Source organism: Anolis sagrei, chromosome X (assembly GCF_037176765.1).
Source record: "Anolis sagrei isolate rAnoSag1 chromosome X, rAnoSag1.mat, whole genome shotgun sequence".
Classification (NCBI taxonomy): domain Eukaryota; kingdom Metazoa; phylum Chordata; class Lepidosauria; order Squamata; family Dactyloidae; genus Anolis; species Anolis sagrei.
In genome coordinates this window covers 23906185-23923614 of record NC_090034.1, presented here as the reverse complement: position 1 = coordinate 23923614, position 17430 = coordinate 23906185, and the positions used below count along the sequence as shown (strand labels likewise).

The following is a 17430-nucleotide window of genomic DNA, read 5'->3' as shown; positions in this document are numbered from 1 at the left end:
GCAGTTCAATAACACTTTCAGGACCATGTATAACTCCCCCCTCACCCCCGCCATGAGCATATGATATCACTTGAAATGAAACAAAGATCTCGTTGGCCCAAGTCTTGAGCTGTTTTTTTCACAGATTTGAATTCTTACAATTAATAACCACATATAAGTTAGACCTTTCCCAGCTTAGCTGTTACAGTGAACTACCGTTTGTTGCAAAAAAGGAAATGCGGTAGTCAATCAAGGGCCCAGAAAAAAAATGTACCTATCACCTAATAACACACAGTGATTTGATGTATTTGAACCTTCAAGTTCAAAAACAAGAGGTGGAGTTCCATTGTAGACAAGGCACAATATAGTCGTCCCTTCACAAGCAACGTAAGTCCCTTCGGGGAGAGAGGCAGGTTATAAATAAAGTGTTGTTATTATTATTATTATTGTCCTTTAATTACATTTTCATACAGTTTAATACAGGGAAAGTTAGACATGCAAAGCACCAAAGGAAACTGAAGGGTTCACACAAGATCAGTTACAACTCTAAGCAAGTAGCTGTCTGTGCAAAAGTACTGGAAAGAAACAGAGGTGAGAACCCTCGTGTCTAACTACTGTTGTCCTCATGCCTTAAAACCAGAGGCATCACAAGTTGCAAGTGAAAAAGCAACTCAACACATGGGATGGCTTCGTGACTTTTCATTCACAAATGGGACTGTGGGAGGAGATTTCACTGTCCTTTTTAGCAGCTTCTGGGAAAGTTGGCAAAATGCAGTTGACAAGCGAAATCAGCTATGGGAACTGCTTGTGTCCTGAAGGTCGATCTTGCCCAAGGCTGAAAAAATGCTTGCAAGTTCCAAAGATTCCAATGAAGAGACATAAATTGCATACAGGTTAAGATGGAGGCCTGCTTGAACCCCTATTGTTCTTCAAGTCACTGTACATACTTGGAAACATTATGTCCTCCTGCATCTCTTCCGTTGGCAAGCATCAGCATCTGAGCTGAATGAGCTATCTGAATCACTGCCTGAGGAGGTAGAAGAGGATGGCTGGAGCGAGCCACAGTTCATGCTCAGCACCCAGCCGAGTTTGTTGTGCAGAATGTGCTTGAGTCCTGGGGGAAGAGGCAACACCTGTAATGTGTCAACGTAATCAGGAAGTAGCTGGCGCAGGCGGTAACAACAGAGGTACTGCAGGGAGGTGTGGGTGGCACAGGAGCGGATGACTTTCATGCTGCTCTTGGCTGCGGTCGAACACACCATGGGGAAGTATCTCTTGTTTTGTAACTGAGTGGCAGCCACTCCTGTTTGCGGATATCAAAAAGTAGGCCAATGTTTATTAACACTTAATCACAGAGAAGGAAAAAGATTAGATTGCAACACATGTAATCAGTTCCTGGCCTTGATGCCCTATAGCAGATGTCCCCAAACTGTGGCCCTCCAGCTGTTTTGGCCTCCACCTCCCAGAATTCCTGACCACTGAACAAGCTGGCTAGGTTTTCTATGAGTTCGAGGCCCAAACAGCTGGAGGGCTGCAGCTTGAGAATGCCTGTTCTATGGCATTCTATTATCATTAACTATTAGTCACACTAATGGTAACACTGGCAATGGGAGCCCAACAACAAAACACCTTAGACCAAGCATGAGCAAATTCCAGTCCTTCAGGTGTTTTGGACTTCAACTCCCACAATTCCTAACAGCCTCAAGCCCTTTCCTTTTCCTCCTCAGCCATTGAGGGGGAAAAGGAAGGGGACCAAGGCCCTTAGGAATTGTGGGTGCTGAAGTCCAAAACACCTGGAGGACCAGAGTTTTCCCATGCCTGCCTTAGACTGCTTATGTCAAACTCAAGACCTGTGGGCCGAGCTGATGGGAGTTGTGATACAGGGACATCTCAAAGGCTGCAGTCTTTTCTGTTTAGTCAGGAGAGTGGCGTTTGGATTGAGATACAAGGCTTGTGGGTGTGATATCTGACTTCAAAATGTCCTTTAACCTTTCCCAAACTTCCGAGCTACAAGGGCCTTTGAGTTGCAATTCCCATTGTCTCCAGTCTGCATGGCTGATAATCTAAAGGAATGGGAGTTGTCATTCGATAATATCTGGCGACCCCAACTGAGTAAAAACTAAAGAATACTGACTACTATTTAAGAAAAATAAATGTATCTATGGATTCTCTGTCCATGGATTCAGCGTCCCTTTGAAGGCAACCATAAGGCTAATGTGGCCTTTGATGAAAATGAGTCTGACACCCCTGCCTTAGACCAAGATACAATCTAACACACCTGGCATGTTCCTCAACAAAACTAAAACTTTGGAATTTCTTATTCTATTCCTTGTGTTGTTATGGCAGGACTGGGCAAGCCCATTCAGTATATTAGATGCTGGATATTATCTTTTACAGATATGTTTATCCCTTTTTGCATCTATAACTTTGAATTTTCTTTTTCCTGATCCCAGGTTATTCCCTGCCCAACCTGTATATCTGCGAGTTCCAATTTGTGGACATAGTTACATCTATTTGGCCAGATTCATCAGAACCATCCTGGAGGCTGATCTCTAAGGGATTTCATCCTCTGGTCTGCCTACCACTTTGTGGCTGGTCTGGGAGCAACCCTGAACTCATAACATCAGTTTGCTCTGCCTTTTAGTTTTACTCATCACCAATAATAAAATATTATTATTATTATTAATAATAATAATAATAATAATGCCCCTATTTCACCATTGTGTGCTATTTGTAAGCTGCCCCAAGTCCCTACAGGAGATGATGGCAGGGTATAAATAAAAGATGATTATGATTATGGTTAAAATCTTATGTCTGGTCTCTTTATCCCTGTGGTTGGGCAGCAAACTCTCAATCTTACCTATACATTTCCTGTTTTTAAAGAAAGTCAGAGTCCCATGCCACGTGTCCAGGTGCACTCCGATGATGGAGCCTTGACCAAACCTTGTTGAGAAATTGGTTCTGTCTCCCTTGTGATGGAGGAGCCCTAGAACACAAAGGGAAGACACAGTTACAACACATGCAATAGATTAATCTTACCCTCCTATATATTCCTAGATTAAAAGGAACATCTCAGAGATTATTCAAACTCCATGCCAAGTGTAAGTGCAGGAATGCATGATGTGATAACAGTATCATTGGGTGTTCAGTCCCCTCCCAATGCTGCTGGTTCCATTTCAAAAAGTCAAAATCTGCTATCCCAAACAATCACAACCATTGATTCTGGCCTTGATCTTTGAAGCAATAGAGAATATCTGTTGCCTATTTTGCATGACAGCTTTTCTATTTTTTGGAAAAACACTACATTTTGCTTTTATTTTCTTTTTTACAGTTGAGATGTATGGATCTTTTTCGTACCTTAGGTATGAAAAAAACGTACCTGTCTGAGAAAGTTCAACAACACGATTCCCCATTTCTCTCCAAATAATTCTATCCTTTGCCCCCATGCCAACACCTTTTCCCAAAATGGCTATTGTGATGGAACTGTATAAGTCCAAGCTCCTTTTGTTAGGCTGCCTCACCCACAGTTTGAGAATAGTCACTTTTCTGTTAGTTTTATGAACTTAAGAAAACCCTTCCTGGTTTGGATAAATAAGTTTGCCTGCCCTTTTTGCCCGGGGAAAGAGAGCCATCTTTAGTTTAGGGTTATTACCACCAGGGAATCTTGGAACAAAACATGTCTGTAGTTGGTCCCAGGCTTGGACAAGCCATTTCAAGCCAATAACTAACTAACTAATCTGGGAACTCATCTGGCTATACTGGCCTACCTCTGGTCAGTGACAGTCTGTGGAGTTTCCAGTGCCTTCAGCAAAGTACCAGACCTGCTCTCTCAACTTCCAGCATGATCATCTTGGGCATTAGGCATCCCAGAGGCCCCTCTACCACAGAAAGTGAGCAAGGGAATCTTTCATCTGTCCTTTTTCTCTGGAATAATCCATGACCAGCAACTTCAAGAACAACCAGTTACCTTCAAACTTTAAGTATGGACTTTGTTGCAGGGAAATCAAGATAGTGCCTGGGTGGAGATAGGCCCAGGACCAATTAATAAATCGTTATCATTTTTTGAAAGCAATAGTGTGGACATGAATTCTGTGGGGTTCCTTGTTCAAACAGGCAGGCAATCCTGCATCCCCCAAGTTGATAAAAGTCGGGACATGCTAACACTAAAGACATTTAAAGCAGCTTGAGCGCAATAGCACAGCTATGTCATGTCGTCTCTTAATTCCTCTACTCCTACCTCAAAACTGATTTTTTAATCAAAATGTTTGCTTCTTGAACCAAAATTTGAGTATATCTTCAGCCTTGACTCCATTTTCCCTGCTTTGAGAACCTGAGTCATTTTTCCCCTCTAACCTACCTCAGGGTAACAATGTACCACTGAGTACTTTATAAATGCTAATTCGTTATAAGCAAATACATTGATATTAGCATTGTAAGACAATCACACCACACTTTTATTTCTGAAGTGTAATGGCAGAAAAATACAGGAAATATGGTTCTCATACATTTGAAACTGGACAAAATAGTTTTTCCATTTTTTGTCAAACAATAATGCCACTGAAATACCTCCTAATTCTGTGCAAACAGGGCTCATGAATATTAAACTAATGCTCTGAAAATTAGCAATGCTGTATTGACAGATATTTATTTATTTATTTACTAACTACATTTATATACCTCCCCTCTCAGCCCAGAGGTGACTTGGAGCGGTTAATAGTAGGCAACAATTCGATGCCGAAACAAGTGCTTTCTTTGATCCAAGAAAAGATGGACAGAAATAACAGGATGTATAAATTTTGAACAAGGTAGCCTGCTTGTGTGTAGATGGGGTCTTAAACTTGAAGGATAGCAGTAATTCCTTTCCAAGTTCCTGCTTTTACAAAGAAAATAGTAATATCACTTTGCAATTGCAACTGCACAGGGCATCATGCTCCTTTGCTTAGTCATAAAACATCACTTCAATGCATTTAAATGCCTTCAGTTAAGCACTTTCTGAACAAGGGAGTTTTTCACATTAATGTTAGAGAAAAATTGATCACATTTCAAGTACCATCATAAACGATTATTTGATAACATTCTGCTCACAAATTCAGCTATAAACCACTAAAGAAACAACATTCATGATTAATCACACACATTCTCTGTGTATCAGCAAGCCATCATATGCTGTCTTCCCTCCAGCAATTTCTCTACTGCAATTACCTGTATAAGAGAGACCCCAGCTGTCTTCATCTTTGCCCAGCAGGCTGCAAAACGTGTGCCGGTACTTGTCCAAATTGACATCAGATGTCCCAATTCCCACCATCTAGTGAATAGCCAGTAGAAAGCGGAGTGGAGAATCAGAGACAGAAAGGAAGATATGAAATCATGGAGTAAACAATGCATATTCTCAAGAGCCACAAATTCTGTTCCGATGCAACAAAAGATACGTATTTTTTTACAATCAAGGTTCTCGGGACTTATCCAATACTCCTGTACACAGTTTCATTTATACTCATTATATACATTTATACTGACTTCTTTCTAAAGTAAAGTTGCATTTTGATTAGTTCAGATGATTAAAATGTTGATATAAAAAGTTCAGGTTGGCCAATGTGTCCAGAAAGTTCATGCAATACAGGCAGTTTTGTTACTGGTTTTCTTCCATGGTTTGAATTAAGGAGTCAGGATGCCACTTTGATATGTTATGTTGAGCCATATTATTTTCATTTCATGAAAGATCATAAGGTCACTTGTTTGACGGAATACGGTTATCTTATTGCCATGTGGAATCTGAGCAAAAAGGATACTATCTAAGATGGCAATGAAGGAGAAAAGGTGATCTCTAATGTAGTTTTGGGTCCATCCTATCTTCGAGACCACATCTCCTTCTACGAACCAATGCAGGCACTAAGATCTGCTGGGGAGGCCCTTCTCTTGGTCCCACCACCGTCTCAAGCATGATTGGTGGGGATGAGAGAGAGGGCCTTCTCAGTGGTGGCTCCCCGGCTCTGAAATACCCTCCCTAAAGAAATTAGATTAACCTCCTCTCTTCAGATCTTTTCGGTAGTCTAAAAACATGGTTCTTCAGACAGTCCTTTGATCCTGAGTAATCCATAGCCAATGTGATGAATCATTGATAGTACTAATCCGCACTTTGATTTATTGTTTGTTCTGACAGATAGCCAGCTGCAAGTTCTACTGCATTTTAGGAATTTTATAATGTTCAAATTTCTATTATTTTATTAATGAGATTTTTATGCACAGTTTATTATGTCATTGTATTTATACATATGTATTATTGTCTGCATGTGACACTTGGAGTGCTTCTGTGATCTGCCCCGAGTTCCTTTGGTGAGATGGTGGCAGGGTACAAATAAAGATGATGATGATGATTAGTTTCCAAATAAGTACCACTACAGTCAAAATATACAGTCAGTCCTCCATTTCCACAGTCCTGCCTTAGAACCTGTCCATATACAAACATCAAGGGACACACCATGCTCAGTTATTATGCACTCACATGGAAGTAACGTTTGTGGAACACTTATACTGCTATGGGAGGACCAGACACAGTTTCACATTCATGAAACAATGCAGAGGTTAATTTTCTTACGCAGATCATGCCTAGCTATTCTTAATGCTAAGTATAAACAGCCATATTGAGAACAGAAACACATCTTCTTAAATAATAACTTTTATTTCTTGCCCACCTCTCCTCACAGCTCAAGGCAGGTTACAACATTGCTAAAACACATTAATCCAAAAACATTCTTTAAAATACACATATTAAAACGTATTTCCACAAAATACATATTAAAATACACAAAACAAAGATTAAACATAAGACTCATGTTTAAAATTTGTCATTACAACTGTCTAGATAAACCTGCAGGAAGCATTGCCCTTCTACAATTTATAGCATTGGCTAGATAAAACAGTGAAGTTCAAAAGTATTTGGAGAGTCATTGGATTCCCACTTCCAGAACTGAGCCATTAAAATGTAGAGCTATGGATGAAATCTAAATATGCCATTTGATTAAGCTGCTTGCTTGACACATCTATCCATCTCCAATCAACATACCATATCAGTGCCATAAACTGGTGAGGTCATCTTGATTTCCCAAAAGTGCTGCCCCTCTGCCAGTTCCTTGTTCCCTCGGATGGCGGCAGTGCCACAGCTGTAGTCCATGTGGAAATTCACCTTGCGGCTGTCACAGGTCAACAGCGTTGCGGTTGATTTGTTCAGATCATCCCACACCCAGTCAAAATCTGAGGAAGAGTTAACAGGGAAAGAAGTCTGTACACACTAACACAGAGATTCTTGTTATACAACCTTCCAAAACAAGCATATCTTGATACATTCTTCATATGGTGCTTTTGGGACACTCCAAAGGACTGCAAGAGTGACAAAATGTGTAGGGGGGAAAAGAAAGTGGCAAACAGTCCAATTTTCAGTTAGGAGAAATGAGTATTTCTTACATTAAACAATAAAGTTGCAATCTGCTGCACTTCTGGAGATTTCAGGAGAACAAATATACTTTTTTGGCCATAGGGAAGTGAAGCAGTAAAAATGATACTCCCAAAACCCCCACAATGACACGTCACAGTCCCCAAACACACGACTGAAGAACCTTTGCATTTACCGCACAGCAGAAAACACTTTGAACACTGTTTCCAACTGCTTTCAGTTGCTTGAAAATGGGAATTTTTCAAAAGCATAGCATACACCATAACAAATTGAAAACCAGACAATAAAAGAATATAGAAAATAAAATGAAGCCAACAGTTTGTTCACTGTAAACACATTCTTCAAGCAACCACAGCAACGGTTACAAGGACATCACCAGTTGACCACCATAGAAATGGCTATATAATTGGAAGCAGCAGCTCCCTTCTTTCTGCAAAGGCACAAGCAGGAACTGAGTCACAGATGTCTTATATGAAAAACTAGAACAAAGCAAAAAAAGTACACTAAATCCATAGAGTGCCAAAATATAAAGTAAAGAACATCCCTGTAAATACCAGTAAATAACAGAAACCAGGGAAGGTGTCACAGGGAAAAGCATAATAATAATAATAATAATAATAATAATAATAATCCAATAAAAATAAAAAAAAAACCAACCCACTCCCAACCCAAGACTATCTTCAAACAAAACAGAGAAAAGAGGAAAAAAGGATAAGGAAAGCTTCGCTTGATGACTCATCAAACAGGATAGGACAGAAAATAAGCCAAAATAATATGACAGATAGTATTAATAGTACTATTGTAATCATCACTGCAAAGAAAAAGGAGCCAGCCAAATAATGCATTAATGATGCACTTATATTATAATTCTTATTTAAAACATTATTTCTTTGATTTATTTTTGCTGGTTGCTTAAGTTCTGATTAATTCAACATCTACTGTAGGTGGACTGAGTTAATCAAGGAATTATAGCCTTGATTTCAGAAACTTTTAGCAGGGGTGTTAATAAAGATGCCTTGTAGGGTGTCTCTTGTTATTAGGGTCACTATAAGTGAAAGATTATTCAACAACAGCAAATAAGATGGAAAGTTTTTTTAAAACCATTCAGCCACTGATACAAGTCAGTTGTTTAAAGGCAATCGCATTTCTATGTCCAGAATTCCTACAAGCATGGCATGGATAGAGAGGGCAGCAATCTAGTTTATCAACATAAGCTAGACTCTACTATTCTCTATGAGTTCAAGATCACCTGCTTTACCTAAACCCAGTCAAGAACTAGACTGAAACTGCAAATTCAATTTAACGAGTAAAATATCATTGACTTGATTTCTAGTCTCCAGAGTAAGAACTGCTGATACATCCAAACATTTGCATTTTAAGTGTGACATGTTTACTTCACAGCATCAATCATGTTCTAAGCTGAAATTCCAAAAAAGAACCAATCGTCATACATTTTTCAAGTTTCTTTTCCCTGCATATTTCTGCTACCTTGAGGACAAATATCTAAGACATCAACAACACAGAAGGAGAAATTGGGGGATTTCCTTACATTCGTCTTCCTCCCCACACTGACAATCCATGATCCGGTGGATGGCATGCGGGTTAGGGCAGTACGGAGCTTCATTTTGGTTCTCACAGTTGCAGTAAGACTCTCCAGTCACAGGAATAGCTGTGGGTATCGAAGGCAACAGAGGGGGGAACTCTGGCTCTGAATCTGAATCACTGTGCTGTGGAAGGAAAGAAAAAGAATAGTCAGCTCTCTCTCCACTGAATGATCACAGCCTCACTAAGAGGCCTTCAGGAAAGTTTGCATTACATTTCCTAGGATTCTCAGTATAAATATTATTTTGAAATTGTTTTTTACATTTACATGCACCTCCTTCTGTTGGCACTGTTCACTCTGACTAGCCCTGTCAATCAGTCTACGGGGGACTTATAGCTCAGTACTCCCCAGGATTAGTCATGAGGAGTGATTCCAGACAATAAAAAGGTGGCTCTGTTTGACTGAAAAGGAGACAGAAAGCCAATGCTGTGGAGCCAAGCCGATGAAACATCCATAACAAGACTGAGGGAGATATTAAAATCATAGCTATAAATAATTATTTTATAAAGATACTAGCTGTGCCCTGCCACGCGTTGCTGTGGCCTATAGCAAGAATTTTCGAAGCAGAGTTAGATATCTGGACTATTATGAAAGAGAGGTACCTACCTATTCCTTCCCCTTGTTTTCTTCCCCTTCCCCTCCTTTCTTCCTTCTCTACCTCTTTCTTTCATTCCTTCTTTTGCTCTTTGGTTTCATCCTTCCTTCTCTCTTTCCTTCCTTCCCTCCCCCTTTCTCTACTTTTTCCTTTGTCTCCTTTCTTCCCTCCCTGTTTCCTTCCTTCTTTCACTTTTTATTTCCTTTTCTCCTTCCTTCTTTCTTTACCTCTTTCTTGCATTTCCCTCCATTTTTCTTTCCTATTTACTTTCTCTTCTTCCTTCCTTCGGTACCTCTTTCTTTCCTTCCTTCTCTCCTTCCTTCCGTCTTTCCTTCCCTCCTTCCTTCTTTCCCTCCCTCCTTCTCTCTTTCCTTATTTCCCTCCTTCATTCCTTCCCTTCCCCCCCCCCCCACTTCCTTCTCTCCTTTCTTCCTGTCTGTTCTCCCCCAATACCATGGTAGAGTCCCTTCCAACTCTATTCTATGAGTATTTAATATAGTAATATATAGTAGTATCATTATACACTATATAGTAGTATATATAACAATAATATATATAATATAATATGTATGTATTATATAGCAATATATATAATAGTAATATATAAAGTATTGTGTGTGTGTGTGTGTGTCACCAACCAGTGATCCAACAACCATCCATATATATGTGTGTGTGTGTGTGTGTGCATGTGTCTACACTGTCATATAATCCAGTTCTAAGTAGATAATCTGGATTTTACATGGAGGGGGTTGGACCGGATGGCCTTTAGGGCTCCCTTCCACCTGGTTGGCTATCTGTTGTGAGGATTTTGATTGTGTCTTCCTTTACTGCCAAATGACATTGGGCTGAATGGTCTTTGGGGCACCTTTCCAAGCAATGTCAGCTTCGTGTGTCCCTATTACCACTCCCCCCCCCCCCCCCAAATCCTTCCCTTGTGCTGTGGGTGTGTGTGGGAGATAGAGAATCAGAGTTTGTGCACAGAGTGTTGCCTGGCTGCCTCTTTTTTCTCCCCCCCCCCCCCCCCCCCGCTCTTTGATCCCTTGCCTTAGTGTTAGTTAGGGGCAGGGAGCAGCAACCACTGCCGCCGCTGCTTTGGAACCCTCATTCTGTGTCCTCAGAATGAGGGAGGCAGGGGAGGTGTGTTGTCTTCTTCCTTTTTTGAATTGAATGATGTTTTGGTGGGTTTTTTTTCCAGTCATGGTCACTCCTTGGATTGTGAGGAATTTTGTTGCCAAATTTGGGATCATTTGGCCCTGTAGTTTTTTTGTTTTTAAGGTACTCATTATGCACAGAGCATTTTTATATATATAGATAAAAACCCAAAAAGTAACAAAATAATACTGACTCACAGAATTAGTAGGTAGCTACTAATTACAGTGCAATCCCTGTACCTGCAGAATCAGTACTTGCTGTTTCACCTTTCCCTATCTGAGAAAACATGTCCTCTTTAGGAATTTTCTAGGTCCTCCAGGTAATTCTATGGCATGCTTCCGTCGGAAGTTGTCACAGAGTTGACCTGAAGCAAACAGCAAATTTCAAGAAAGGAATTTTGTAGGTTCCCCACCCCAACTATTATCCACAGGTTTTGTTTGCACAATAAGTTCAGGGATATATATCCTATGGGGAGAGGTTGTACTATATTTCCTGCTTCTAGTTGCCAGTATTTGGCCACAACCATCGTGGTTTCTACCCTCCTAGATTATACATTTCAGTATTTGTTTCCTTTCCTCAGGTGGAAGGTAAGGGAGGAAGCCACCCAATCTTAGCAATTTGGACGGTGCATGAGGACAGATGGAGCTATAAGTTAAATAAATGGGGACCAGATGCTGCCTGTAAGCCATGTACAGCTGGCCCTCCACATTTGTAGGTGTGGCATTTGAAGATCTAATTCAAATGCCAGAAAGGAGGAAATCATGAAATTGAACAAAATCTGGCTACTAGTATTACAAAACTCTAAAGTCAGAACAGTAAATAAAGAACAACACTGAAAAAGCAGGAGAATTTCAGACAAGAATATCTGCTGGTTTGAAGATTTCTTTGATAGTTGGCAACTGAAATCACCACTACTCGGCTTTCAGGGAAAGCACAGCAGCAGCTTCTCCCCTCATCTCCTTGCTATATAAAAAAGGCTTGTCGTGCCGCTGTTGCCCTGCATCCAACCCTTGGACCAACTGCATTATCCACTCCTGACCTAGCATAGCAATATACATTCATTAAATTTGTCACATGTTATGTTTTAAACTAGTGCTTAGTTAAATAAACATTTTCCAGTTGCTGGATAAATGTGCTGAGCAGCCCTAAGACTTCTTACTAGGAGTACATCTAACATTCTCCCAGGCAAAAATCTGAAGTGGTTACAAACTTGTGGTCCTCGAGGTGTTTTGGACTGGCCAGGATTTCTGGAAGTTGGAAGCACAAAAATCTGGAGGGAGGGCCACAAATTTGATATCTCTGTACTATCGGTTCACTCAACAATACAAATATCCAAACAATAGGTCTTTAGACAGCAGTTTTGCACTATCCTACCTGCCCATCAGAATCATATGACCAACCATGAGACCCGGATGGCAACGCTGCTGTCCGTGAATCACTTTCCCGGCGTACACCACTTAGGACGTAGTGCCAGGCTCTGCTGTTGCGCATACGTCGAGCCATGGTGCCTCTGAAGAGGTAACCTGGAAGGCAAACCAAGATGGGCCATTTTAAAAGATAACCATCAGTTAACCTTTCCTTGTTTATTTTGTAAGACAAGATTTCATGTGCACAATTAGGAAACATCAGGAACAAGCAAACTATTGTACAATAGGACCCTCTCTTATGATCCTCACTCCATCTGTTTCCCAAATCATCATAACAAGAACTTGATTTTGTAAGTTTACTTTCAGACAACAATTCTCTTAGTTGTCAAGCAAATTTTATCATCAAATGTTCACAGTTCTTGCTCCCATTGCTTAGTAATTTTAACATATACAGTTGGGTTTTTCTTAAAACAGACAGACCTAAAAGGATGAAGCCACAATGCTGTCCAAGTCAATGGGCATTTACTATCCAGCAATCCAAGTTGCAGTTCTGCTAGTATTACACTAGTATTACATAAGAAACAGCAGGATTAAGACAATGTGATTAAGGCTACTTGGCCCAATGATCAAATAACAAGGTAGCTCAGCAAGTTAACAGTTGAGCTGTTCTATGAGGAAAGAGATGCGACAAACACACTTTGCAAGTTTGGAAGAGCCTATAACCAGGCCAGTTTGGGATTGAAAGCACAAATTGAAAGCAGGTTTTACCCAAAAACTGACACATAGGTGCCAAACCTATGGCCCTCCAGCTGTTAACCTCTGGTACCGCCACTGGTATAACCAACAGTAGTCACTTAGACTTATGGGAATTACAGTCCAAAATATCTGGGAAGTGAGAGAGCAAACACCCAATATTTTTCCTTGCACAGAGGGAATGGGTTTGCTTTCTGCTTCCCATCTTTGAGATGAGCCTTATAGAGACCAGAAGTGCACATGTCTTCAGAAAAAGAACATGCATTAAAACATTCTTCTTCAAGCAATGCAATATTATATACAACTGACTCATACAATCTCAGGAAAGAACACTAGTATAACACTGTTAGGAGATAAAGAAAGGAATGTGCACAATCCAGCCCACAGGATAGGACTAATTAATATCCCTGTGGTATGAGAGCATTAGATATACACAGCATATTCATTATCAAGGCATCTCAAGTTATCCCCTGCCCAATATGCTACCATATTCATGCCTGTTGGGCACAATTATTTATTTCCGGGACATTCATAGTCAGCTGATAGCTCTGGGGCTGTCACCAGCCCATGATCCGCCACATTGAGTAGCACTAATTTTGATAACCTAACTTAGTTCTGATGTTTTCTTCATTTTCTGTTTGTTTTTTTTAAAGGGGGGGGGGGAGAGTCGTGCTTGTTAGTTTTAGTTGGCAGGCCTGGGGAAAGTATTGGGATAAGAATATTATGGGGTTATTGTTGTATCATATGTTTCTGGTTTCTTATTGTGGTGTCCTTGTTTGTTATTTTTAATTTTTAATTTGTTGTGAAAACTTAATAAACAACAGATAACCTGATTCAAGTTCTGACACCTGTCGTTTTGCAATAAATTCAGAACATTTTTTTCTGTTACAGTAAGTTTACACTATTCTACCAAACACATTTGCCTCCATTATGGTGGGTTCTGGTAGAGGAAAAGAGGAAAAACAAATAAAAGATGCCTACACCTCTCACCATATGTAAACTACAAAGTAACAAAATACAAACACAATTCTAAAAAGAAACTGTTACATGTACAGAGGATTTACACTTAACACATAACAAAACCAAAAATCTTTACCCGGCTTTTTGAACACATCATCTGCCCATCACCTCCTAAACAAAGTAGCCAAGGGGACCATAAAAAACACCAAATTGGGAGAGATGTGTAATACTTCAGAAGCCAGGATCAGAATCCAAAGTGACTAACAGATTAGAGAACTGGGCCAAAAGTAACAAAATGAATTTCAACAGAGAGAAATGTACTACATTTTGCCAATAAAAACTAATGGCACAGATATAGGATGAATGGCAAATGGCTTGAGGACACAGGAAAGGGATCTAGACCAAAAACTGAACATGAATCAACAGTGTGATGCGACAGTTTAAAAAGCCAATGCAAGTGTAGGCTGTATAAGTAGGAGTCTAAGGTTGAAATCGAGGGCCCATTTAGACTGCCATATAATCCAGTTCAAAACAGATAATCTGGATTCAGAAATTGAATCCCATGGCAGTGTAGATTCAGGCCTCTGCTACATTGCCATATAAAATCCAGATTATCTGCTTTAAACTGGATTATATTGCAGTGTAGACTCATATAATCCAGTTCAAAGCAGATAATGTGGATTATCTGTTTTGATAATCTGGATTATATGACAGTGTAGAAGGGGCCTCAGTCATGGTCCTATTCTAGAGTGCTTTGCCAAGTCCTCATCTGGAACATGTGTCGATTTCTGGGCCCAGAAAGAGATTGTCAAGATGGAAGATGATCAGAGAAGGGCGACCTAAACAGTCATAGGTTCAGAAGCCAAGTCCTACAAGGAACAACTGAGGGAGCTGGATATGTTTAGCTGAAAAACAGAAGGCTGAGACCCCTTCTACACTGCTATATAAACACTGATCTAGGTGGAATCTTCCCCTCACACACGATTTGTGCCCTAGCCTCCAAAGCACAGAAAACAAGCCTTGCCCCTTCCTGTTCAATGTGACATTCTTTAAACATGGCTCTCATGTCCATTTCTCTCAGGCCCTTTCTACATTGTCATATAAAATCCAGATTATCTGCTTTGAACTGGATTATATGGCATTATAGATTCAGTTCAAAGTAGATAATGTGGATTATCTGCTTTGATAATCTGGATTCTCAACCTGTGGGTCCCCGAGTGTTTGGTCCTACAACTCCCAGAATTCCCAGCCAGTTTACCAGCTGTTAGGATTTCTGTGAGTTGAAAGCCAAAACATCTGGAGACCCACAGGTTGAGAACAACTGACGTAGACATTAGGAAAAACTTGGGTATGTTTAGCCTGGGAAAGAGGGAGGTAAGAAAATGACATGCTAGCCATGTCATATTTGATAAGGTGTCACATGGAGGAGGAAGTAAAGTAGGTAAACAGATTCCACCTAAACATGAGGAAGAACTTCCTGAGGGGGGAGAACTGTTCAACGAGCAATCTGCTGCTCAGAGGAGCGTAGTGGGATTTCCTTTGCTGAGGGATTTGAAGCAGAGGCTGGACAGCCATCTGTCAGTACGGATTGAATGGTGTCTTCAAACTTGAAAGAAGATGGTTGGACTAGATAGGACATTCCATTTTTTTTCAAACCTTTTATTAGAGGTATGAGGGAGTGTAGGCCCTGGCCACTGCTAGGCCTTTATGGGAAGAATAATATTCTACCAGAAAATAATCTAGTGTGGTGAATTTATAATTTCTTGTTGACTTCCCTAATATTCCATTTTTTAAAAAATTATACTAGGATCAGCTACTAGGTCACCTGTTCCCACTTTATTTTTATGTTTGAAGAAATCCAGATCCAAGTCCCCTTCAATTATTATGTACCCTTCTGCCTCCTTGTCAATTTTCTTAAGGGTTTTATTCATTAATCTTTTTTGCTTCTGATTTGGGCCATAAACACTATTTATTGAGATTTTAACTATTAACTTTCCCCCTTAACATTACGAACCTAGCCTCTGCATCCCTTATTACTTTCCCTATTTCCAAATTTAGGTTGTTTTTAATAAGGATAGACACACCGTGAGATTTGTTCGAGCCTCTGGATTCTATCTGAATTTCCCACTTTTTTAAAATTAAGAAATTTTGTACTAGCCTTCCTTCTGTGTGTTTCCTGAAGAAGAACGTGTAGATCTGATATTGATTTAGCAGTTTTTATAGGTTTTTTAAAAAAATCATAATGAACCAATACCATCTGAGTTGACTGACAATATGTTTAATTCTCCCATCTATGGGCATTCTAACTTTATTATCTATGAGAGGCTGGGTGGCCATCTGTTGAGAGGGATTGTATAGTGCCTTTCTGCCTGGAAGAAGAAGGTTGGACTGAAGGGCCCTTCCAATGCTATAATTCTATGAAGCTGGGCGGCCATCTGTCAGAAGGACTTGGGCTGTGTATTCCTGATGGTTGGACTGGAGGGAGTCCTGGGAGTCTTTCAATGCTATACGTAATTCTATGAGGCTGGGTGGCAATCTGTTGGGAAGGATCAGATGGTGTCTTCCTTAACGGCAAAAGAGGATTTAGACTGGATGGACTTTGGTGGTCTTTTCCAGTGCTATATGTAATTCTATGAGGCTGGCCATCTGTCAAGAGGGATTTGATTGTGCCTGCCTACCTAGAAGAATGCGTTGGAGTGGAGAGCCCTTGGGAGGAATCTTCCTTGAGGGCAGCAGGGGCTGGATGATCTATGAGGCTAGATGGCCATCTGTCGGGAGGGCTTGGGTTGTACCTTCCTGTCTGAAAGGAGGGGATTGGACTGGATAGGGCATTCCAACTTTATGATCTATGACAGCCTGGACGGCAATCTGTCGGGAATGCTTGGTTGGTATTTCCCTTTATGGCATCTGTCAGGAGGGATAAGATGGTACCTTCCTTATTGGCAGAAGGGGGTTGGACTGGATGGCCTTTGGGAGTCCTTTACAATGCTATGGGTAATTTTATATGAGGCTGGGTGACCATCTGTTGTGAGGGATCGGATGGTGCCTTCCTGCCTGGAAGAAGGTTGGTCTTTTCCGGTGCTATACGTAATTCCATGAAGCTAAACGGCCATCTGTCGTATGGGATCGGGTGGTGCTATGCTTAATGGCGAAGGGGGTTGGGCTGGATGGCCTTTGGGGGTCTCTTCCCACTCTAGACTAGACCATTATTCTGATTCCTCCATTCGCTTCAGGCCTAAGAATCAAAGCAGCGCTATTATTATTATTATTATTATTATTAGACTGTGCTTACGAATACCCCGCTTGATCTCTCCACAGGGAGGCCCAAATCTACAAACATCAAAAGAGGATTAATGCACAAGCAGCAAACCGCCCATATTTACCCGGCCTCCTTGGCGAGAGTTCCAGGCAGGCTTCAAGGCGGGGAGTAGGCCGCAGAGGCGCTCTCCTCCTTCCTCACGCAGAAGCCCGACGTCTTCTTCCGCGCCTATTGGTCGTCACCGCCGCCTCCTTCCTGCGTCACTCCTTCTCGTCGTCCCGGCCTTCTCGCTCCGCCCCTTGACGTCACGGC

At 40.8% G+C, this 17430-nt stretch overlaps 1 protein-coding gene across 1 annotated transcript; it reads right to left on the bottom strand.

The window, feature by feature from the left end:
* Positions 1 to 269: 269 nt before the first annotated feature.
* SPSB3 (splA/ryanodine receptor domain and SOCS box containing 3) lies at positions 270 to 17396 on the bottom strand. Its single transcript, XM_060786352.2, has 7 exons — positions 17243 to 17396; positions 12154 to 12302; positions 8979 to 9156; positions 7043 to 7230; positions 5182 to 5284; positions 2840 to 2965; positions 270 to 1282 (listed from the first exon to the last, which is right to left on the bottom strand). The coding sequence occupies exons 2-7, from the start codon at positions 12280 to 12282 to the stop codon at positions 936 to 938; spliced, it is 1071 nt and encodes a 356-aa protein (XP_060642335.1). The 5' UTR covers positions 12283 to 12302; positions 17243 to 17396; the 3' UTR covers positions 270 to 935.
* Positions 17397 to 17430: the final 34 nt, after the last annotated feature.